General features: G+C 48.7%; 1 protein-coding gene across 3 annotated transcripts; it reads left to right on the top strand.

The window, feature by feature from the left end:
* Positions 1–6: 6 nt before the first annotated feature.
* Positions 7–22,920, top strand: NCLN (nicalin). 3 transcript variants are annotated; one of them, XM_075902529.2, is made up of 16 exons: positions 8–263; positions 9,851–10,041; positions 10,263–10,407; positions 11,185–11,279; positions 11,606–11,686; positions 11,889–11,992; positions 12,786–12,874; positions 15,467–15,606; positions 16,162–16,340; positions 16,858–16,945; positions 17,267–17,305; positions 17,421–17,584; positions 18,727–18,780; positions 18,873–18,951; positions 21,699–21,799; positions 22,089–22,920. In XM_075902529.2, exons 1-15 carry the CDS (start codon positions 83–85, stop codon positions 21,756–21,758), a joined length of 1,689 nt encoding a protein of 562 aa, XP_075758644.1. In that variant the 5' UTR covers positions 8–82; the 3' UTR covers positions 21,759–21,799; positions 22,089–22,920. The 3 variants fall into 3 exon arrangements, with proteins under 3 accessions (XP_075758645.1, XP_075758644.1, XP_075758643.1); XM_075902530.2 differs by having other exon boundaries at positions 7–263; positions 17,424–17,584; positions 21,699–22,920; XM_075902528.2 differs by having other exon boundaries at positions 21,699–22,920.
* The last annotated feature ends 649 nt before the right edge of the window (positions 22,921–23,569 follow it).

The raw sequence follows: 23,569 nt of genomic DNA on the forward strand, positions 1-23,569 counted from the left end.
ATCTCCCGTGAGCGCTTGCGAGCGAGGCCCCGGCGGGCTGTCCGGGCGGTGCCTGCGGGCTGCGGCGCGAGGGGCCGGGGCGATGCTGGAGGAGGCGGGCGAGGTGCTGGAGTCGGTGCTCAAGGCCTCGTGCCTGCCGCTCAGCGTCCTGCTCTTCGTGCCGGCCCTGCTGCTGCTGCTGGGCCCGCCGCCCGCCGCCGAGGCCGCGCACGAGTTCACGGTCTATCGCATGCAGCAGTACGAGCTGGGCGGGCAGCCCTACGGTGAGCGCCCCCCAGTGCCCCCCCGGCCCCCCCGGATCCTGCCCCCCGGGACCCCCCCAGTGCCCCCCCGGGACCCCCCCCCCCCGTCCCCCCCCCCCCGGATCCTGCCCCCCACCCCCCAGGGCCCCCCCCCCCCGGCCCCGGATCCTGCCCCCCCCTCCGCACCCCCCCAGTGCCCCCCCCCCCGGGATCCTGCCCCCCCCCCCCCCGGACCCCCTGCCCCGCCCCCTCCGGCCCCCCCCCCCCCGGATCCTGCCCCCCCCCCCCCCCCGGATCCTGCCCCGCCCCTCCGGCCCCCCCGGATCCTGCCCCCCCCCCCCCGGATCCTACCCCCGTACCCCCTCCAGCGCCCCCCCGGGACCCTGCCCCCCCGGATCCTGCCCTCCCCGGATCCTGCCCCCGTACCCCCTCCAGCGCCCCCCGGGACCCTGCCCCCCCGGATCCTGCCCCCGCACCCCCCCCAGTGCCCCCTCGGATCCTGCCCCCGCACCCCCTCCAGCGCCCCCCGGCACCCTGCCCCGCCCCCCGGGACCCCCCCCAGTGCCCTCCCCGGATCCTGCCCCCCCTCCGCACCCCCCCAGATCCCCCCCCCCCTCCCCCGCACCCCCCCCAGTGCCCCCCGGGACCCTGCCCCCCTCCGCGCCCCGCCCCTCCGGCCCCCCGGGACCCTGCCCCCCTCCGCACCCCCCCCGGATCCTGCCCCCCCCCGGACCCTGCCCCCCTCCGCACCCCCTCCAGTGCCCCCCGGGACCCTGCCCCCCTCCGCACCCCCTCCGGTGCCCCCCGGGACCCTGCCCCCCTCCGCACCCCTTCCAGTGCCCCCCCCGGATCCTGCCCCCCCCCCCCGGATCCTGCCCCCGTACCCCCTCCAGCGCCCCCCGGGACCCTGCCCCCCCGGATCCTGCCCCCCCCCCGGATCCTGCCCCCGCACCCCCCCCAGCGCCCCCTCGGGACCCTGCCCCCCGCACCCCCCCGCACCCCCCCGGCCCCCTGCCCCGCCCCCGCACCCCCCCAGCGCCCCCCCGGACCCTGCCCCGCCCCCCGCCCCCCCCCCCCCCGGATCCTGCCCCGCCCCTCCGCCCCCCCCGGATCCTGCCCCCCTCCGCACCCCCTCCAGTGCCCCCCGGACCCTGCCCCCCCCGGGACCCTGCCCCCGCACCCCCCAGTGCCCCCCCGGGACCCTGCCCCGCCCCTCCGGCCCCCCGGGACCCTGCCCCCCTGCCCCCCGTGCCCCCCCGCCCCCCCCGGCACTCCCTGCCCCCCGGACCCTGCCCCCCTCCGCACCCCCTCCAGTGCCCCCCGGGACCCTGCCCCCCTCCGCACCCCCTCCAGTGCCCCCCGGGACCCTGCCCCCCTCCGCACCCCCTCCGGTGCCCCCCCGGGACCCTGCCCCCCTCCGCACCCCCTCCGGTGCCCCCCGGGACCCTGCCCCCCTCCGCACCCCCTCCAGTGCCCCCCGGATCCTACTCCCGGCCCCCCCGTACCCTCTCCAGTGCCCCCCCCCCGGATCCTGCCCCTGCACCCCCCTGGCCCCCTCCGGATCCTGCCCCCAGCCCCCCCGCACCCCCTCCAGTGCCCCCTCCGGATCCTGCCCCCAGCCCCCCCGCACTCCCTCCAGTGTCCCCCTGGATCCTGCCCCCCCCCCCGCCTGCCCCCGCCCCCCCCCGGATCCTGCCCCCCCCCCCCGGATCCTGCCCCTGCCCCCCCCGCCCCCCCGCTCCCCTCCAGTGCCCCCTCCGGATCCTGCCCCCGCCGCCCCTCCGCATTCCCTCCAGTGCCTTACCCTGGGGCTCTGTAACCTTTTTCGTTGGCTGTACTGGCCTAAGGAAAGGAACTCTTGGCTGTGTCTGAGAGGGGCTGTACTTCAGGCACGTGGCTTTGCTCTTCCCTTGCTGGTTTGGCAATGTCCTTTCCCATGAGCACGTGTGAGGGCTTCTTTCTCCCCTGCTACAACCCCCACTGCCGATACATGGTGGGGTTTTAACCAGTGTCATAAATCAGCTGGTGTCCTGTCTGTGCAGGTCACTTTACTTAGCTGAGGAACCCAGCACAAATTTAACATCTGGTTTCCACTAAACCAGGATTTTACTTTTCACCCAGATTTACAGCTGCTTTGCCAGAGGACATGAGGAAGTTTAGGGATCTCTGCAGAGGTCACTGGGCAAGTGAGCACTGGCTGTTTGAGTGCCGATTGCCTCTGGCACAACTCTTCAGTGTTGCAGATAGCTCAGTTCTGTCCTCCCTCTCTTGGGGCTAAACCCACTCCTGGTTTAAACACTGGCCTTAGTCTCTTATGTTAGATAATTTGGCATCTAAATTGATCTTTGACTGTTCCTCTCCTTTCTGCTCAGAAGTCAAATTTCCTCCTTTGTGAGCTACTCTGTTTTCACTTTTCTCTCTCTTCCTCATATATGCCCCACTGCTAGCTGGTATGAAAGTTCTAACCCCTTCTCCAATCTAGACTTATGCTTTCTTTACATTACAGTTCCCTCCTCCTTTTTTAGTCCTGATGTTCTTACTAGAAAATGTACTTGGCATTGCTTGGGTTCTTAACTCAGTTAATTTCTGTATTTCTTCATTTAAATCATTGCTCTGGAGTGAGACTGTGGATGAGAGGTGTAGTATGCAGGCTGCCCAGGGGAAAGAGGACTACCCCCAGCCCTCTCTCACCACAGCATCTTAGAGCCAGATGAGAAACACCTCTTCAAAGCTGCTGCAGCTCCAGCAGGCATAGCCAGGGGAGGGGTGCATGTCCCCCGGCTGGGGCAGGTCCAGATTTGCCTGCCCCCTGTGCTCCCCAGCTAGAGTGAGGACTTCAGCAAACTGTGCACTTTCCCCTCACTCCCTGAGGAAAGGAAAGTTAGCAATGTTCCTGTAGAAATGGGTAGAAGGGGAGCTTCAGCCCCCTTACACGCACATACCCTGTGCTGTGTAAAGGGAGCCTGGAGGGTGGAGGCTTGTGGCTAGTGCAGTCCCAGTGGGTTGGGTGTGCCCTCAGCCAGCCTCTTTCATTGTCTCTTTTCTGTATGGTTTTGTGAGAAGCAATCCTGTTCCAGGCACATCTCTTTCACAGGGAGGAGGGGAAAAATTGTTTTCTTTGGCCTCTGATAATAGCACAAGAAGCAACGGGCTTAAACTGCAGCAAGGGAAGTTTAGGTTGGACATTAGAAAAAACTTCCTAATTGTCAGGATGGTTAAATACTGGCATAAATTGCCTGGGGAGGTTGTGGAATCTCCTTCACTGGAAATTTTTAAAATCAGGTTGATAGACATCGATCAGAGATGATCTAGATCAGTGTCTCTCAACCTTTTTTTTTATAAAGTACCTCTTTTATAAAATAAAATTGTAAGTCCCCCCCCATTAAAAACAATTATAAGTACCCCCAGTATCTACAGTTTTCAGACACACACTTTTTTCTATCATCGCAACACATTAGTTTAATCGTAGCCAGGTGGGCAATGAAATTTTTGGGTGTAAAAAGTACAAAAATAACAAAGCGCTGTAAAACTTAAAACAGAAATTCAGTTTTCTCCAAGTTTCAGTTGTGTTGATATACCCCCCAGACTTCTCTCGAGTACCCCAATGATATTTGTATCACTGGTTGAGAAACACAGGTCTAGATCAGGTTTACTCAACTTTGGAAGCCCTAGGGGCCACAATCATACAACACATGCTGAGGTCCGCAACTTAAGTGTGGTTGCGTACACATGCAAATATATGCAAATAGCTTCTTTCACACTGACGGGCATGAATACAAAGATTAAGGCAAGACTACACAACAGGCAGGCCCCATTTAAATCAGTTCTGCTGATGTTCATAAAATGCAATATTTACCTGATTTCCATACAACAGCACTTTGAATGAGCAATTGATTGTCCAGGAATTTAACTACTAAAACGCATATCAACAGAAGATCATTATATTGACTTGCTGTTGTGGAGCATGTTCCCAGTGGAGGCCATGTTCAAAGGAACCTACCTGTGGATCGCATGTTGAGCCCTGTGTAAACCCAAACCGCCCTGTGGGCCACAAATGGCCCACAGGCTGCATGTTGAGTAGCCCCGATCTAGACAGTGCTTGGTCCTGCCGTGAGGGCAGGGGACTGGATTTGATGATCTCTCCAAGTCCCTTCCAGTTCTAGTATTCTATGACCCAAACCCTTACCTTGCTATTAATTTATGATAAAAGGGAGCTGTATACCAAATTTGGTGTCCTAGCTCTTCCTGTTTAGGAGGAGTTTTTGAACATACAAATTTTCTCAGATATATAGTATTTTGATTGCTAAATGTCTTGTCTTGAGTCAAAAATATAACCTCCATCATGAGTTGAAGTGTTATAATTTGTTTCGTCCTCCCACACTGATTAACAAAGAATGAAGAATTGTTTGTAAGAGGGCAGTCACCTAGCTGTCGTCTTCCAAATTAGGGTTTATATGCTGCTTCCATGTGGGTTTTATAATTTTTTGTCATTGTAGTTTAAAACTTCAGCCATTTGTTGAAATCCTAACATACAGCCCCTGATTTGTGTCATAGCATGTTGGGGATTGAATCTCCAGATCTTTCTGAAATTCCGTAAGATTAAACAGCATTAAAGGGGAAATAATATTGGCTAGATCTATGTACCTTGTAAGTTCTCCCCCCTAGTCTGATATTGACGTATGAGATATATGAATGAACTAGATTCTTGTCATTATTTTTGAACCAAAGTTTAATCGTTGCCAATGTTGAAATGTCCATTCTTGATACATTCATTAGGTCATAGCTCTATTCTCTCATGGAGATACTGAGCTGTATTTCTTCAGACTGCAGTCAGTCTTTGCTGGCAGATTTAACAGGAGGTACTGCACACAAATTTCAGTTGGCTTTGACTTCAGCTGTAAGAATCTTAAATCCAAGCCAGTGTTCACAGCATCTCTCTTGTTCCAAGTCTTGGACTCTTAGAAAAACAGCATATTGATTTGTAAGATGCTTGCGATTAACTTTTAATGCTGTTTCTTTTTCTGGGCCCTTTAAGCTGAGTGAATTGTGTATTCCCTTTGTCCCTTGCTAAACGCTTTAGGTAGCTAATGTTCCTATTCTCTGTGTACTGAGGTCAGATGTCCTTTGGGGCAAAAACTTTTTTTTGTACCAAACTCTCAAATTCCTTTCCAGTGGGATCAACTAAGTTTTTTTAAAAGGTTGAGCCTGAATCGGGCTAAGAATAGGGATGTTAGATGTAGTGTAATCTAGGGATGTAAGCAATGAATCGACTAGTCACTTCCTCCCTCCCCTTGCTGCCTCTATCACAAAGACGGGGGAAAAGGAGAAGGTGCTGGGGGGGAATTGGCTTAAAAGCTGGTTCCCTCTAGCTCTATGGGAGCAGGAGGGGTTGCTGTGGTGGCATTCCAATTTTGAAATGTACAAGAGTCCCCACTGGGACTCAAAGGCGGACCGATGTGCTAGTCCTTATCAACTAATCTAGTAATCGATGGAAACATCGACTATTTGATTAGTTAATTGAAATTTAACATCCCTAGTGTAGTTGAATAGTTGTATAACTGCATGAAATCTTAGCAGTTATACAACTATTTGATAGTTCCCGGAGGCAGCAACCCGGGGGAGGGGGATAAGTGGCGCTGGAGGGAACCGGCTTTTATGCCAGCTCCCCCCAGCTGCCTCTGTAGGAGGCAGCAAGGAAGTGGGGACAGGCAGGTCCATGGGAGCCAATATGCATGGGGAGCTGGATTGAAAGCCAGCTTCCCATGCTTACTGGCTCCAGCCTATCCTCCCACCCTCCATGCTACTGCTTCTCTATTAGAGGCAGCAGTGCGGGGGTGGGGTGTGAGAGCAGGCGGGTCTGGTACTTGAGGGGGGCCAGTTTAAAAGCTAGTTCCTCAAGGGCACCAGCTTCCACTCCCCCTCTTGCTGCCTCTGATACAGAGGCAGCAAGGGGAGGTAAATGCACGTAGTTGACAAAATTAACTCTTTACATGATGCAAAATGCAGGACAATGTAGCACTTTAAAGACTAACAAGATGGTTTATTAGATGATGAGCTTTCGTGGGCCATCTAATAAACCATCTTGTTAGTCTTTAAAGTGCTACATTGTCCTGCATTTTGCTTCAGCTACCCCAGACTAACACGGCTACATTTCTATCACTCTTTACATGATGGCATTCCTAGTTTTGAACAGTTTGATTTACTCTAATACTATGTAAAAATTATTCAGATTAAAAATAACTATATACATATTTAATTTTCCTCTGAAAAGGTACAAAAGGTAGGTCGGTCTTGTTTTCTCTGGACATTACAATGTTGAGCTCATGCTGCAGAAGTCCATGCTGGGATCCAAATATGCTAGTTTGAACTAGGGATGTTAAGGACTAGTCAACTAGCCAATAAGCAAATGCTTATCGGATAGTCAGTTGACTAGTGGATTCCTCCCCCCCCCTTTTGCTGCCTCTATCTGATAGAGGAAAAGGAGGTACTTTAAAGCAGCAGTGCTGCACAGCTGATCTGGGGTTCAGCTGTGCAGTGCTGCCCCTTTGAAACGCTGAGGTGGCGTTTGAAAGGGACAGCGCTGCATAGCTCAAATCAGCAGCGCAGCATGGAACTTGGGGTTAGCAGGGGACTCCATGAGGGCGCTGCCGCTTTGAAATGCACCAGAGCCCCTGCTGGGGACTCTCGTACATTTCAAAGCTGGCACGCCTGAGTCAGCGGGACTTCCCGCTGGTCTCAGGCTGCACAGCTCTTGTACATTTCAAAGGAGGAATGCAGAAGTGCTTATGGATTAGTCAGTTAACCATTACTTAGCATCCTTAGTTCAAACCATGTTTAAACAGGCATTTCTTTCAGGATTAAGTCTTGGCTTGACAAAGCCCTGGCTGGGTTGATTTAGTTGGGATTGGTCCTGCCTTGGGCAGGGGGCTGGACTTGATGACATCCTGAGGTCTCTTCCAGCTCTGTAATTCTATGATTGTTATATGATTTTTTTCTAATGAGCATGGGCAGATTTATTTCTTTGCGAGGTGTATTATAGCTAGAGGCCCCTCTGATCATACAAGCTGATCCACTAGTGTAGATCCCTTTGTTTGTGTAGCACTGCACAGGGGAAGTGGTCTGTACTAGCTGGGCTAAAGCAGGGGTGACTGGAGAAAATTCTACAGCTTGTTTTGTATGGAAGCCCAAGCATTAAGATTAACCAGTTAACTCAGGGTCAGCAACCTATGGCTCTCGAGCCAAATATAGCTCAGTATGAAACCAAATATGACTCTTTGGTCATTCCCAAAATACATGCAACTTTTTAAATTAAAATGAAAAATTCAAAATTTAAAAAACGCGTAAAACGCTTGTAGTCTGAATGTGTGCATGAACTTGAATTTGACCAGTTATGATGTAAACTTCAAAGGAATGTATGAAAAGATGCAGCAGCAGAAGTCCCATTAAATAAAATCTGTGAGTACATTTAATTTATGCTATTATTAATCATCATGGCTTTTTGTTGACCACCTGATCTGAATTTTGATGTAGTTTGGCTCTTTGGTTTGAAAAGGTAGCCGATCCCTGAGATAACTGATTAAGCAGGATCCCTGGTGGGGGACCACTCCAGTATGACTGGAGCAGCCCACAGGGCTATCAGCTCTGTGTGCAGTGGGCCTAGCGGGGCTGGAACTGGGGGGCTGCGAGTGGGGGAGGGGCTGATCCTAGGCACCAGGTAACCAGTTAATTGGTTACCCATTCACAGCCCTATTACACACTATGCTATACACCTTGGTGCAGTGGGGCATGAAGTACAGTTCTTAGGAAGAAAAAAAATGTATGCTCCCACTGCTCAGGAAAACCGTGGTGGAACTCTGCCAGTAAAACCCATATAAAACGCTATTGTGTAAATGTATAATGCAGTTCTCGGATGTTCTGCCATCATTGGGGCATAAACCATAAAGAACTGTGCTTATGTTGGAAAGTGGTTTGGTCTTTTTTCTACGGACACATGTTAACCATGTAAGCAGTTCTAGACTTGACCTTCACAGTCAACTCAGGCAAGACTAATGTGAATCGGGGGTACTGCCAGGTTCAAGCACAGTGACTTAAAATACTGACATCATGCGGCTTTTCAGCATGGTGTTAGTGCTTTTAAGTCAGCCTGACCTATAGAATGGGGCACTATATTTTTAAGTAGGGGACCCCACTGGAAACACACCCATTTCATGATGATTCCCTGTTTACAATTAATTTTGAAGCCCCTCTGTTAGCCAGTTTTTAATCCATTTAGCGTGTGCCATGTTAGATTAATATCTTTCAAGTTCTTTTAATCAAATTGTTGTGTGATACCAAGTCAAATGCCTTAGAGAGGACTAGATATAGTATATCAACTCTCTTACCTTTATCAGTCAAACTTGACATCTTTTTTTGACAAGATTACAAGTTATTTTGACATGAGTCGTTTTCCATAAACCTATGTTGATTTTCATTAATTACATTAGCCTTGCTTAATTTGAATTAATCAAGTCCCATATTAGCCCCTCTTATCTTTGCCTGAGATCACTGTCAGCCTAACAGTCCTATAATTGCCTGGCTCATCTTGTTTACCTTTTTTAAAAATTGCCACATTAGTTTTCTTGGACAGTGCATCAAGACTCACTGAAAATTGACATTAATGTCCCAACCAGCTCATCAGCCAGTTTACAAATTTTTTTGGATGTGGCTTATTGGGACACCTACTGTTTTAAAAAAAATCTAACTTTAGTAGCTTCTGTTTTACATCCTGCAGAGAGGTATCAATAGAACGGAAAGAATCTTATCACTTTATGATGAGGCGATATCATCTGTTTTTCTCCAAATACAGAACAGAAATAATTACTGAGCACTTCTGCCTTTCCATATTATTATAATTCTACCATTTCCATCTAGTAATGGACCAAAGCCACTTTCAGAATATTCCTAATATAGTTAAAGAACTGCTTTTTGTCCTTAACTCTCCTGACTATAGAGTTCTCCTTCTGTCTCTTTTCTTCCCTTATCAATTTTCTACCATTCCAAACTTCTTGATTTTATATTCTGTGTAACTTGTGCATGTATAGCCACATTTCATATGTTCTCAAACTATGCTATCTGTTAGCATTTCCATTCAGCTTTACCTCTGTGCTCTTAGGCAAGCTATTCCCAAAGCCAGAAAATGCAGCTGACTGGACAATCTGCTTCCCAGATTTTCCCAGGAAGCATTGGATACATATATAGATGATAGGTGCAGAGAAGCAAACAGATCTAATCTATCACTGTGCTGGAGGAGAATCCTGCTATGTGGATTTGATTGTACTGTATCAATAATTGGGTCAGGTGAGCATGTCAGAACATGGTTCCACAAATCTGGTTATAAGTGATGTAGATATGAAGATTAGTGTAACCCACATAGGGAAGGGGGAAAACTGAGGGTGCCGAAAAGGAATAGAGAAGAGAAAAAGGAATAACTTCAATGATTACAAATATCTGTCTCTTCTGATGACCATGGAAATAATCAAGGCTGTTTAGCATAAAGAGCACTCTGGGAGCGGAATGCTGGTATTTACAAGATCGTTGGCTAGATCTCATCCTCTGCTTCTTCCTGGCAGGCACCAGGAATGCGGTATTAAACACAGAGGCCCGGACTGTAGAGGCGGACGTTCTCAGCCGCCGCTGCGTGATGATGCGGCTTGTGGATTTCTCGTATGAGCAGTACCAAAAGGCCCTCCGCCAGTCAGCTGGGGCCGTGGTGATCATCTTGCCCAAGGCCATGTCAGCAGTACCGCAAGATGTTGTCCGGGTAAATATCCCTCCAGATAGAGTGGTGATGTTAATGGAGAAAGGGAGCAAAGATTCAGGTACAATATAGTGACCGAAACACCCCATTGTGGTTTGATGTGGGTTTCTGTCAAGGTTAACATTAAAACTTTGATTTATGCCCTCTGCTTTGGCCATTAGATTGCTTGCCTCCTTGCAAGTTTAATGAAGCCTAAGTTTGCCCCTCTCCTCCTAAATTTTCAGCAATTCATGGAGATAGAGCCAGAAATGCTGGCCATGGAAACCATCGTGCCGGTCTATTTTGCAGTTGAGGATGCAGAGCTGCTCTCCATCTATGATCAAACACAGGCTGCTTCTACATCGCAAGGAACAGCTTCTGCTGCTGAAGGTGAGTTGCAATAAAAGGAGGGAGTTGAAAGGAAGAAAATGGTCCAAAATAATGTTCCTTAGTCACGTGTCCCTCTGAATGGTAGGCAGATGTTTCTGCAAAATTCTGGAAATGCAGCATGGTCTAATGGCTAGGGCAATAGATTCCAGGAGTTCTGAGTTTTATTCCTAGCTTGCCTACTGTGTCATTTGGACAGACCACTTAATTTTCGTGGTCTTACTTTCTGTATCTGCAAATTGGAGATAATGATCTGTGAATGAAAAGGCTATATAAAGGCTGTGTTGTTACATTACTTGGAGAGACATGATTTAGAAATATTGTTCTGCACAAATCCTTATTTCAGTTTCATCTCATTTGCAACATTGTAGGGCCCAAATTCAGTAAAATTTGGTGAGAAGTTGTGTTTTATTAGTAGTTATAGCAGGTTATGATGAGTCACATCTCTTTGGCCTATTCCTGGCCCTGCCACTGATCACTCTGTGTCCTTGGGCAAGTAACTTAAACACTTATGTTCCTCAATTTACTTCATTGTAAATGGCATTCATTTTTATCTGTCTGTCAAGTGTGTTGGGCTCAATTATTTGTAACATCCTTTGGATACTGGGGTGAACATTTGTTGAGGGTTTTTTTAGCAGAATTAAAATGCTTTGTCACTGGAAACATAAAACATAAAAGTCATAAAGGTGATGGGCTTAGCTAGACTTTGCATCAGCTGGGAAGGGAATTCACGGGGTAAGATTTTTTTCCCTCACAATATAGTGAATTCTTTGTTTCTAGTTCTGCTGCACACGGCAACGGCCAATGGCTTCCAGATGGTTACAAGTGGGGCTCAGAGCAAGGCTGTCAGTGACTGGCTGATAACCAGCCTTGAGGTGAGTTCTAGATGGATCAGAACTGGGATCTAGGCTGGTAATATTTATAGGAAAGCCCATTCCGTATGGGGATTTCACCGAGTGGTGTGCTGTTAAAACCTCAGAGGAAAGGAGAGATTTTTTAGCCAAGTAGTAGAGACAGCTTTTCCACCTTTCTGGCTTCAGAAACCAGAAAGCGGGTTAAGAACTTAATGCTGGAAATCAGTGGAAGTATGATTATTCACTGGGGAGATGGTTAGGAGTGGTCTGTTGTACCCCTGCACTACAGGCAATAGAGTAATGCAGGAAGGGATGCGGGGTAATGATCCTGTGTGTTCTCTCTCCAGGGGAGGCTGGCTGCTCTGGGAGGAGACGACCTGCCTACCATTGTAATAGTTGCCCATTATGATTCCTTTGGAGTGGCCCCAGTAAGTATTATTTTTCCTGCAGCTCTCTGTTCTTGTTAACTGGTTGCATCCCAGCACATGTGTACCTGCCTCTTCTCCTCCCTCTTGCTAGGGGTCGGGCAGGGGTGTTTAAGGGGCCTGTAAGGCCTGTGTGTTGCAAGGAAGCTGTGCTATAGTGCCATCACATACCTGTGTCTTTATCTCTCCTGTGCTTTTTCTACAGTGGCTGTCGCATGGTGCAGACTCCAATGGCAGTGGCATCTCTGTGCTACTAGAGCTGGCCCGGCTCTTTTCTCGACTCTACACCTACAAACGTACCCATGCTGGGTAAGAAGCTGCTCTCTCCACTGGAGAGCATGGGTGGGGGTGGGCTCATGGAAGGAGTTTTGGCTGAGAGAGAGACTCATTAAGAATCCTGCAGATGTGACATGTTCTACATGCAGAGTCCTTTAGCACAGTGACTGGGCTGGCATGGTTAAACCAAGTTGCCTGTGCGCTGTTACCACAAGCTCTATTTCCATACATCTGCTGTTCATGAATGATCATGCTCTTTCCTATCTTTTCCTTGCAGTGGCTTATCTGTTTATGCTTTGTGTAAGGTGGAGGCTGCATGATCTAGTGGAGTGAGGGCAGGATAACAGCCAGGAATTCTTGTACTCTGATCCCTGCTCTGCCACTGTCTTGCTATGTGGCTTGTGGCAAGTTCTTCAACATGTATCTGGTTTTCCTCATCAGCAAAGGGAGGCTAGAGACACTTACATCTCAGGACTGTTGGGAGAAGGGATTAGTTAATGGCTCTACAGTGTCTTGGAAATGTAAAGTGTGTAAGTGCCAAATATTCAGTAAGAACTGTGTGTTCCAGCAGGCATTTCCTTGCCTTCTGCTAGGATGTGGATTTTATGCTATTCTTGTATAGATGTTGCAGTCAAGTGCATGTGGTATGTAAAGTAAAAACACTCGTGATTTTACTCAGGGGTGCTTAACAGGATGCAGCTCAGAGCAGAAGTCAGTCTTTGGGCAAAGTGCCATGCACTGTCCTTTACCTCTTCTGAGGCTGGGCATGCTGCCACCACAGCCAAGAATTCTGCTAACTATAATTTCCCCATGTCTTGGTGGGCAGGTATAATCTGTTGTTCTTTGCATCTGGAGGAGGCAAATTTAACTATCAAGGAACCAAGAGGTGGTTGGAAGACAACTTGGATCACACAGGTGAGACAGACACCTAGAATGCGAGCAGAGTGTTGTCCTGCAAGCTCAGCTGGAGGGGAGCAATTTCAGAAATGAAAACTTCCACTCTTTGTGCTATAATAAATTAGGATAGGGAGGCGGGTGGGTTGTCTAACTTCAGGGGCTGTGGTGTCATTTGCGGGCGAAACACTAGCCCGCTGTATGTGTCCTGTGCTCTCTGGGGAGAATGTGGTTCTCTGGGAGCTGGAAGGTTAAGGAAAATGCTAGGGACATGAGAGGTGTATGAGTCAGGACTAGGCATATGGGCCTGCAGTGGTCCCCTCCAGCAATACACATTCCAGAGAGAAACTGTTGTCTTCGGAGGGTTTGCAAAAAGGACCCCCCAGACTAGTGTTGAGAGCAGGATTGGGATTAGAAGTTTGGTTCTTTTCCTGACCCTGTCACTGATTTGCTGTGTCATTAGCTGTTGTGTTTCATGTTTCCCCTCTAAAATCAAGATATATTCTTAGTGATCTACCCCTATGGGGTTATGACGGTTAATATTTGGTAAAGCACTTTGAAAGTCTCAGAATACATGCTTTATTGCCTATGTCAGGGGTCGGCAACCTTTCAGAAATGGCATGCCAAGATTTAATTTATTCACTTCTGTTTACAGATCTGTGTATGAGGGGAAGGGGAAAGACAGAGGCAGGCTGGTGACCCTATTTACTGAACCAGCTGCAGCTAGGGAGAACAGTTTAATTTAAATTATGGAACAGATTAAGCATTTTAACTTTCTCATTAGTTTATCAAACTTCATTTTAAATAAAGTAAAATATTAATTTGTCCAACACAAAAGGTTTCAATGTTTTCTTTATGGCAGGCATGTGGAATCTTATTTAAGTTGGGGGCCACTGACCCACAGAAAAATCAGTTGGGAACCACACAAGTGAGAAGCAAAAAAAACTCCTCAAAACCCCTCAACTCTCATTGATGTGGCCTTCAACAGAGACACCTCAATCCTCTGGCGTTCCAGCTCCATGGGGTGAGGGGAAGGGCTGAGGTTCGGGGCTTCCCATATATCAGATTTACTTTTCTGGGGTTCCAGAGCTTTAGAGGGGTAGCCAAGTTAGTCTTGCAGCACCTTAGAGATTAACAAAACATGTAGATGGTATCATGAGCTTTCGTGGACATAACCCACTTCTTCAGATGAATGGAGTTATAAAGGTCCAGTTTCTAAATAAATGGGGGATATGGGGGGTGGGAGGGGAAGGAAAAAGAAGGATAAAAAGGGGAAAGAAATAGTTAGTGTTGGTGCTACATGAAGCTGATAGAGAAGGTGCTAATTGTTCTTAAGTACCCATAGTTTAGTTGTTTAGGTCATTAGGATGTGGAATGTAGCGTGCCATCTAGCCAATGTCTTTATTCATACCTTTGTGATCTGAATCAAACCTCTTACGTTCTAAGGCATCCTTGTGTAGTTGGCTTGTGGAATTGGCCTGAAACAATATGGTAACTCTGAGATCCATTAATGAGTGCCCGGGCAAGTTGAAATGTTCCCCAACAGGTTTCTGTGTGTTGCCTTTTCAGATATCTGATTTGTGTCCAGAGTTAGTGGATTTTATGGACTCTGGTAGTCTCTGGGGTGGGGACATAAATGAGGGGGTTCAGTGTGAGGGACAGGGCTGCCAGTGTGTGGGATAGGGATGGTGTGCAGGATCTGGGTGGGAGGTAGGGCGCAGAAAGAGTAGAGGTTGCAAGGTCTGGGTGGGAGGTGGGGTGCAGAAATAGGCTGGGAGTTGGGTGTCTCGCCAGGGGGAGGGAATAAGAGCAAGGGAAGATGCAGTGTGTGGCCAGGAGGGAGGGTGTTGGAGCAAGCTGGGGGTGTGGGGTATTGGCAGGGGGAGGGGAGCGAGTGAGGGGGATTGGGGTGTGTCTGGGCACAAGAGGGTCGCTAACCTGGCTTCATGCCCCCTTGCAGCAGGGAAAGCCTCCAGACAGTGTGCTGCTGTTTCCCTAGCGGCGGGGGGGGGGAAGAGAGTGGCACTGCACGGAAGACACCTGCCGAGTATGCCCCGCCCAGCAGTGCCCCAGCTGGGTTTGCCGATCCCTGGCCTATGTGCACATTTTGTATTGTTGGGTGGGCTTTTAATATCAGCTGAATCCATACTGACCTACTGTAATAAAGTACAGGACAGTATCGTCCATGATATTTGTATTGCAGCTATTGTAAGGGAAGAGTAGGGTGCATACTGGCCGCCTTAGGGTATGTCTGCATTTGCACCCTAGTTCAAAAAATTAGGAGTAACGTTAGTTCGAACCAAGGGGTTTGGTTCGAACTAATGCATCCCGGCGCGCACTTTCACTTTCGAAACAGCTGTTGATCGGAGTAATGTGCCGGCAAGATCATGCTAATGAAGCGCGAGATATTTAAATCCCCGCTTCATTGACTATTTCAAATGCCTACATTTGCATCTCTAGTTCGAACTAGGGTGCAAGTGTAGACATACCCTTACTGTGGGTCTGTAATACCTGTGCAAAGTAAAGAGACGTTCGCATTATATGTTCTGCTCATGTTTCAAGTCCCTGAAAGCATGGAGTGGCGTTTCATGGGTTTGGATACATCTGTTTCAGATTCCAGTTTGCTGCAGGATAATGTGGCTTTTGTGCTGTGCCTGGACACGCTGGGCAGAGGGAAAGGTCTTCACCTCCACGTCTCAAAACCTCCGAAGGAGGGGACCCTGCAGCATGCTTTTCTGAGGGAATTAGAGATGGTAATGATACGCATCAACTTTCCTGGGCTTGTGGGGGTGGGCGGGCTGCACATGTGCTGCATGGTTGCGCATTTAGGGGTGAGTAGCTATGGAGAGCTCTTCTGCTTTCATAAAGCATAGAGCATGTGAAGTTATTGTGGCTAAAAGCGATGAAGTCTCATGTCTGGTGGCCTTGATTTGGTGCAAGGAGTTTTCTACCATTTGGAAATCCAATGTGGAACAGATGGTGTCAGTTCCTTTTCTTTAGTACAATGTTTCCTTATAGAGCTTCTTGCTTGTAAGAACTGACTAGCCAGCTCCTGCCACAGATGGCTGCCTCAGCAGCTTGGTGATTGCAGAACGTTGCTTTAATAGTGAGCCAGGTTTCCAGGGTTGCTACATATTTTCCAGGTGCTTCTGCCTTAACCAGTCCTTCCTGAAGGATGTTGGCGGAAACATACCCTTGGAATAGGCTGGGAGAGGGAGGTGTTGCCATCGATAATACTAGAACTGCAGTCTGGGTCAGAACATGGTTCCTGGTCATCCTTTTCCTGGGCTGCATGTCGTCTTCCACAGGTGGTCGCCAGCCAGTTTCCAGAAGTGAAATTTTCCATGGTGCATAAGAAGATAAACCTGGCTGAGGACATGCTGGCATGGGAGCATGAACGCTTTGCGATCCGCCGCCTGCCTGCCTTCACCATCTCCCACCTGGAGAGCCACCGGGACGGCCTGCGCAACAGCATCATGGATGTGAGGTCAGTGGCTCTGAGGGAAGGCATCAGCGGAAGTTCAGTGGTGGCATGGGCGTTTGGGCTAGTGCAGAGCTGGCCCAAGCTATGGGCTGACCGGGCTACTGCCCAGGGCACCCCACTGTAGGGGGCACTGCATGGGGCTGCTGGACTGGGCGGGGGTGGGGCTGCACATGTGCTGGTGCCCTGGGGGCGGGGCCACACATGCACCGGGCACCTGGGGCAGGGCCACGCTCCTGGGGCCCGGGGTGTATGAATGGCTCAGGCTGGCCCTGGGCTAGTGGTACTTTATAAACACAGTTGGTCTGGTATCGTAATGTTCTCAAGTGATGGTAGCATATCAGGAACTCTTGAGAAATCAAGACCAAGAGCTGGAGGTGTTCAGTCTGTAACTCTGCTTTGATTAGGTGCCCTATTCTTCCTCCTTCATGAGTGAAGTTTCACCACAGTTGTATGAGTGAAAAGAGCTTTCCCAAGAGACAGCCATTAGCATAGCCAGACTTGTGCCTCCCTTCTCTTCTAGGTCACAAGTTGACTCAAAGACTCTTACCCGTAACACCAGGATCATTGCGGAGGCCTTGACTCGGGTCATCTACAACCTAACTGAGAAGGTATGTGTGTCCCCCTACAGGCACCCAATTGGCCAGGCCTTTCCAGATTAGGAATGTAAAGGGTTAACCAGTTACCTGGTAAGCATTAATCTTACCAGCATGCTTACCGGGGTAACCAGTTAACAAGCAGCCCAGGTTGGCCGGAGGAGCCTCGTGTTCATGGTGCGTTGTGGTGGGCCTGGCTTGGCCCTCCAGGGTTAACCAGTTAAACATACAGTTTAACTGCTTAACTTTATTTAAATGGGAATTTACATCCCTATTCCAGATTGTGTCTGCCACCATGCTGGCTTTCATCACTGCATCCCTTTTCTCTCTTCACAGGGAGCGCCTGCTGACCTGCAAATCTTCACAGAGCAGATGGTAAGGGAGCAGGGGTCATAGATGTTACCTGGGGTGGAGGGGAGTAAAGTGCTCTTGGAAACCTTTGATCAGCAGCATAAGTTTGTCTAATCTCCCTGGTGTCCTCTTTCTCCAGCAGATTCAGCAGGAACAGCTGGAGTCAGTGATGGACTGGCTGACCAGTCAGCCCAGAGCTGCCCAGCTTGTAGATAAAGACAGCACCTTCCTCAACACCTTAGAATATTACATGAGCCGCTATTTGAAGGATGTCAAGCAGCATCACGTGAAGGCTGATAAACGGTAATGGAGATACTTTGTGCTCCTCGCATAATTAAACTGACTTCCCCTTCCACTGCATCCCTGTCTCCTGAGGAGCAGCTTCTTGGTGTTCTCACTATGTGGAGGTGACTGCTGGCCATGGACAATGTGGGCACATGTTCTTTATTTTCTAAGGACACGTCTAGACTACCTTGGCTTTTGAAAAGATATGCAAATTCGGTGCACATTTGCATATCTTCTTCCAATCCCTTTTTTGGAAGAGGGGTTTTTTTTGGGGGGGGAAGCAGTCTAGACAGCAGTTTTTGCACAAAACCCTCCCTTTTTTTTCGAAAGAACACTTATTCCTCAAAAAACAAGGTTTACAGGGTTCTTTCGAAAAAGGGGGGATTTGTGCAAAAACCCCGTCTAGACTGCTCCCCCCCCCAAAAAATAACTCTTCCAAAAAAGGGATTGAAAGAAAATATGCAAATTTGTGCCAAAATTGCATATCTTCTTTCGGAAGCCGAGGGTAGTTTTAGATGTGCCCTTAAGGGAAATTCTACCACCTTTAAGGCACTCTCAAAAATTCCAGTGGGCGTAAGAAGTCCAAGCTTTATCCATGAGAAGAGGGGAGTGCCTGTTTTTTTCACTGCTCAGCCCCCTCTGCCTCCAGAAGTCCACCTTGCTAAATATTGGTGTCCCCTGTCTGAATGCAGTGACAGGAGCAACCGTCTTCTGGCTCCAGGAGAGCATTGTCTGCTTGTGAACAAAGGCAGTCTCTTGTCCTGAGTTAGCTACTTGGTAGGGAGATGCTTGTGAGCCCAATAAGGTGTCTCCAGGGCACCTGCTCTTTGAGAAAGCTGAACATGTGTGTGGAAACGGGGGGCAATGAGTCGTTGTCTTGTGTGTGAATAAACAGCATTTTGCCCCTTTGGGAATAGGCTTCAGCTTTGCAAGGTTTCTCTTCTCTAGTTAGATAGAAGTATACTAGTTTGTCCGGGTAACTCCTGAGAGCTGTAAACTGGCCCAGTGGTATGTGCGACTGCCACGTTTGCCTGTCATGGGTTGCTTGCTTTTGTGGCGAGGGAGACAGGAGATGAGTGAGCTCTGGAGCTCTTCTTATTTCTGCTGGAACCATTGCCCAGAAATGTTGCACAATCTGAAGAGCTCGTTTTTTTCCTCAGGGACCCTGAGTTTGTTTTTTACGACCAGTTGAAGCAGGTGATGAACGCATACAGGTGTGTATTTCCCTTCAGGTGGGGTTGGGTCTATGTCTGTCTTTAGGGCTGTAGTTCCCTTGGTGACCTCACCCTTTGTCGGTCCATTTCAGGGTCAAACCAGCTATCTTTGACCTGCTTCTGGCTCTCTGTATAGCAGCCTACCTCGGAGTTGCCTATGTTGCGGTCCAGGTGAGGAAAATGGCATGATCCTTCTATTCCTTCACTTCCTTTTTAAGCTATAAGAATTTGAACCAGGTATGCAGCATGGGCACCCATGTCAAATTCAGCCTCTTCTCTGGAGGATAGAGGCCCCCTGATTTTTATGGCCCATTAATTCTTCTGGTGCTGATGTGTTCACCTCAATGGGTGTCTTCACAGTCTTACCAGGCTCATAATTCAGCTCCTTTCTGGCTCTGCAGCATATTCCTAAGAGGGGGTGGACCAACCTAGAGCAGAATTCTTCTCTTGGGGATCATGGGCGGGAAAGGTGTGCTACATTGTTAGGTGATTAGCTTACATTCTGAGCTCTAATAGTTAGTGTGGGCTTCAGGCAGAGGGCCTGTCTGTGTTATCATTTGTTTGTATAACTTGTGTTGCGCATGCCCTGAGCAACATAACTTCTACCTCCCTAAGTGCCCGGACAGTGCTTCTGACAACATACCTACCACCTCTCACTGAGGCACTTCTGTTATGTACTATACTCTCGCCCCTTGGCACGGCGCATCTTCATCAGATGTGCTATAGCCACACAATTGCACTGCTGTAGACTAGCCCTGAGCCATCTGAGTTAAATCTGCCCTGCTGTATTAAGAGTTTACAGCCTGTGATGGGTCAGATCGTGCACTGAGATGCAAAACATCAGCACTCCAGATGCTTGAATTCAGACTGCTCAAAAAGATCTATGATTTTGTGCAATTAAGAAGAAACTCTCAATGTTTTGGAATATTAATACTTTCACGAATAATATCAGGAGACGTAGCAAGCAATTCAGTACATAGGAAATAAAGTAGCCCACGTTCAGATGGCAGGTTACATCAGAAGCATGCCACATTCTAAGCTTGTTGGCCTGTCAGTAGATTGAGGGAGCTATTACTTTGAAATGATAATGAGGCCATTGGGAGTCTGGCTCCTGATATGGGTTAAATGCTCAATGAAAGAGAACCAGGTGTGATACAGATTGAGACCCAAGCCCTGATTTTTTGTATTTTTTTTAAAGATAGATGGCTTCAGGAAACAGCCACCATTTTGTGTGTGTGTGTGTGTGTGTGTGTGTGTGTGTGTGTATAACACATCTTTTCCTGTGGGACGTCACTCTGCATCCCGACTATTTCCACCCTCCCTCCCCTTTCTCTAGTGCTTGGCTGCTGCACAGAGCCTGGGGAGGCCATGGAGTAGCCTCCTTCCCTGGGAGGAGGGGGGGCACAGCCTTTCCTCTCTCTTCCCCCCCTTTGCCCAGTGCTCCGGGAAGGGGGGCCAAATCCATGAGCCGCACGACCCAGGAGCAACGCAGCCTCTTCCCTCCCCTTTTTCCCTGTGCTTGGGAGGTGTGAAGCTGCAAGTCGTGCGGCCCCGGGAGCTGTGTGGCCTTTCTTCTCCCCCCACCTCCCCAGTGCTGGGGGGGGGGGGGCAGAAGCCATCCCTTCTCTGGTGATCTAGGGGGCCAGAAGCTGCGTACCCTCTCTGCACCCATGCCCCCTCACACACCCTAGAGGGGGGAGAGCCAGGACAGCCTTGCTTCAGCCCCCCTCCCTGGCAGCCATGGGGAGGGGCAAGAGCCAGGGAAGCCTCGGGATCAGGGGTAAAGGGGAGAAGGCTGGGGCCAAGGTGGCCTCAGCCCCTCCTGGGTGGGGGGGGCAGTGCCAGGACTGCCACACAGTGGCCGGGGGGGAGGGGGGCCTGGGGCTGCCTACCCGCAGAGATTATGGTTGGCGAGCATGGCAAGTAGGGGGCACTGCCCCCTAGTATATATTAAATAGAAAGAAAAGCACAACTGCTCTTGAATAATTCAAAAGGTCCTGCCCACCTTATTTCTTATTGGTTGATTAGATTGATTATGGGTCACTGGGAGATTGCTGCTGAGGTTTGGGTTTCTAAGCATTTGTTTATATCTGCAGGAGCTAATTAAAAGAAATTAGGAATCATGGGTTTTTAAATAAAACTGCAAAAAATAAACCCATGTTAAAGGATTAACAGTTGGCCTTAATCTGTGGTTTCACCTGTTATGCTTTGCAATCTCAAAATCATGACAAGCCAGATGTTACTATCAGTGGACCAGATCACACATGCACTGAAGTCAGTAGGAGTTTTGCCAGACATTTCTATTGGAGCAGATTCCAAAAATACTAATTGCTGTTTAACAGCAAATACCTACAGCAATTTTCCATGAAAACAGGAGTTGATAATGGTAATGTGGGTAAGCTCAGTGGGCATTTCTGTAAATCATTCATTGTCCTTTCCTTATAACCCTTGCTTCACTAGCAGTCATGTACTAACTGAACCTAGTTTGTCAAACCCTGAGCAGCTCTATCCAGAACGAGGCAGAGTTCTCCTTAGGGTAGTGATATAAGCGCAAACTAGGGACAGAAAATACCGATTAACCAGTTAATTGGTTAAATGTTAGGTTGACACTCCCAGTGATGGGACCAGGGGGCTGCTGCCATCTCCTGGCCCTGCTCTGGGGGTGGGGGTCACTTCCGGGCACTGGTCAACCGGTACCTGGTAAGCATCACCCAGTAAGGGTGATGCTTCCTGGGTAACCAGTTAACTGGTTACCTGTTCACACTCTTAGTGCAAACTCAGCTCTGAGACAGATTCTGCATTTCTATGCTAGCACTGCATAATGAGCTCCTTCCTTCTTGCGTGCAGAGAACACCACATATTGCCTGTTTGCTAGCACTAACATGGACTCATTGCTCTTTTCCCCCTCCCTTTTCTAGCACTTTGGTCTCCTTTACAAGATGGTACAAAGATTATCCCTTAAATCCAAGCAGCAGTGAAGTGACAAATCATCAATCTGCGGAGCAGCACTGAGTCACCGGTGAGCCTCGCAGGAGCTTCTGCCTTCCACTGACTCCTGCCATTTCTCCCTCTCTCCCCTAACCTCCTTGGAGGAAGGAGGAAAACCGAGATTAGCAGAACTTTCCACTCTTCTGCACCTTTTCAAGGTTTCTCCTCACCTTGCCCACTTTCTTCATTTTGTGGTGAGGGAGATGTGCAGAGACTCTGTCAATGCCTGCAGATTGTTTAAACACTGTCTGATTTAAAGCTTCCCCCCCAACAGTGAGTTTCTGTAAGTGCGAAGGTGTTGAACCCGGTTTCTTTCTCAGACATGTGCCATAGAGTCAGCTTGGAGACTGAATCTACAAGACAAAGGGATGGACAGCTCTGTCCAGCCAACTGGACTCAGAGCACTCGTTTTTAAAAATGTGCACATGTAAATTAAAACAGAATGATTAGCACGTTTCATACTGCACCTCTTCCTTCAGCTTTCTCCCTGGCACCAGGAAGGAGCACTCGGCAAGCAGCGTCTTCAGCAAATGGTTGATTGCATTTTCTTTGGACAGTGCACTTACCTGGCTCTCTTTTGGGGAGTGCACTGTACACGGTCTGGACTGGTAATCTAATTGGGAAATGCAAAAGGGTCATTAACTAGATGCCATAGTAGGATTCCTTCCATAGCATGTTCTGCTCCCTCAGCTGCAGGCTACATTTGCCCTGCCCCAATTTCTTTGAAGTTTTATGCCTTTGAGTTTGATGCTATTGCCACTCTGTGCTTAACTCTCATTTGTGTATTTTCTTTTCCCTTTTCCCCTGTTCATAGTTACTGCAGGATCAGGTCGAAAGCCGCCTTTATATTTAAGTCCTTTGATGGTTATATTAATAATATAAGCAGGAACAACCTAGTTCCTGCCGTTATCTCTGGTTAATAATGCATTCACTTCCATTTCTTTCTCTTTCCCACTTGTGGTTGGGCAGATTTTAGCCCTGTTCACCTTCATCTCAGGGTCTTGTTTAGCATTTCTCATCATTATTATTTATAAAACACTGGTCCTAGCCTATTATTGGTAACTTACCAAAGCTCCATTGTTGCTTCCTTGACGTGCACCCCAGGGTATGTTTGCAAGGAGACGAGATGTTAGTGATTTGTTGTTTTTTTTTTTAAAGAAGGATTTATAAAAATGTCATTAAATGTTACTGTTTCCAGGTTGTAGCTAAGAGCACGTTTTACAGCTGGAGCTCACTTGTTCACCAATGCTTTTGTTCTCAAACAAGATCTTGCTGCTTCTGTTTGCTAATATATTAGGATAAAGAAATTGCACTGTTGCCTACAACTATCAATGCATGTGCAGAGGCCTGGGAATTTTTCATTCTAGACAGACATGACAAAGTGTGATGTCTCTCAGTTTTAAACCCCTCTGAAGTCCATAGCCTGAAGTACCATTTTCTGATGGGTCCTCAGACTGCTAGCAGATGAGGTGCAACAGTGTGGTGACAGCCATGTCCTTACATGGAAACCTCTCAAGACCATTCCCAAAACTTCTAGATCAGTGGTCTCTGTAGCTGACACTTGAAAGACCAAATCTCCTGCAGGCAACAGAAATCTAACTTTTAAAGTACTATATATGCATAGAAATACAGTAACTACAAAAAGTATGTCTGCCAGCTAAGATGACTCTCTTTATTTAAAATCCCACTTTCCATTTGAGGTTGAATTTCTGTCTTGTGTGGGGCTTGGAGTAGAACTATTCACCTTCCTCTAAGCAAGAAAAACATCAGGTGTGTCCTTGTTTGCATTATTCATTGTAGA

The sequence above is a fragment of the Pelodiscus sinensis genome, chromosome 32 (assembly GCF_052426305.1).
Source record: "Pelodiscus sinensis isolate ZL-2025 chromosome 32, ASM5242630v1, whole genome shotgun sequence".
NCBI classification, from domain to species: Eukaryota; Metazoa; Chordata; order Testudines; family Trionychidae; genus Pelodiscus; species Pelodiscus sinensis.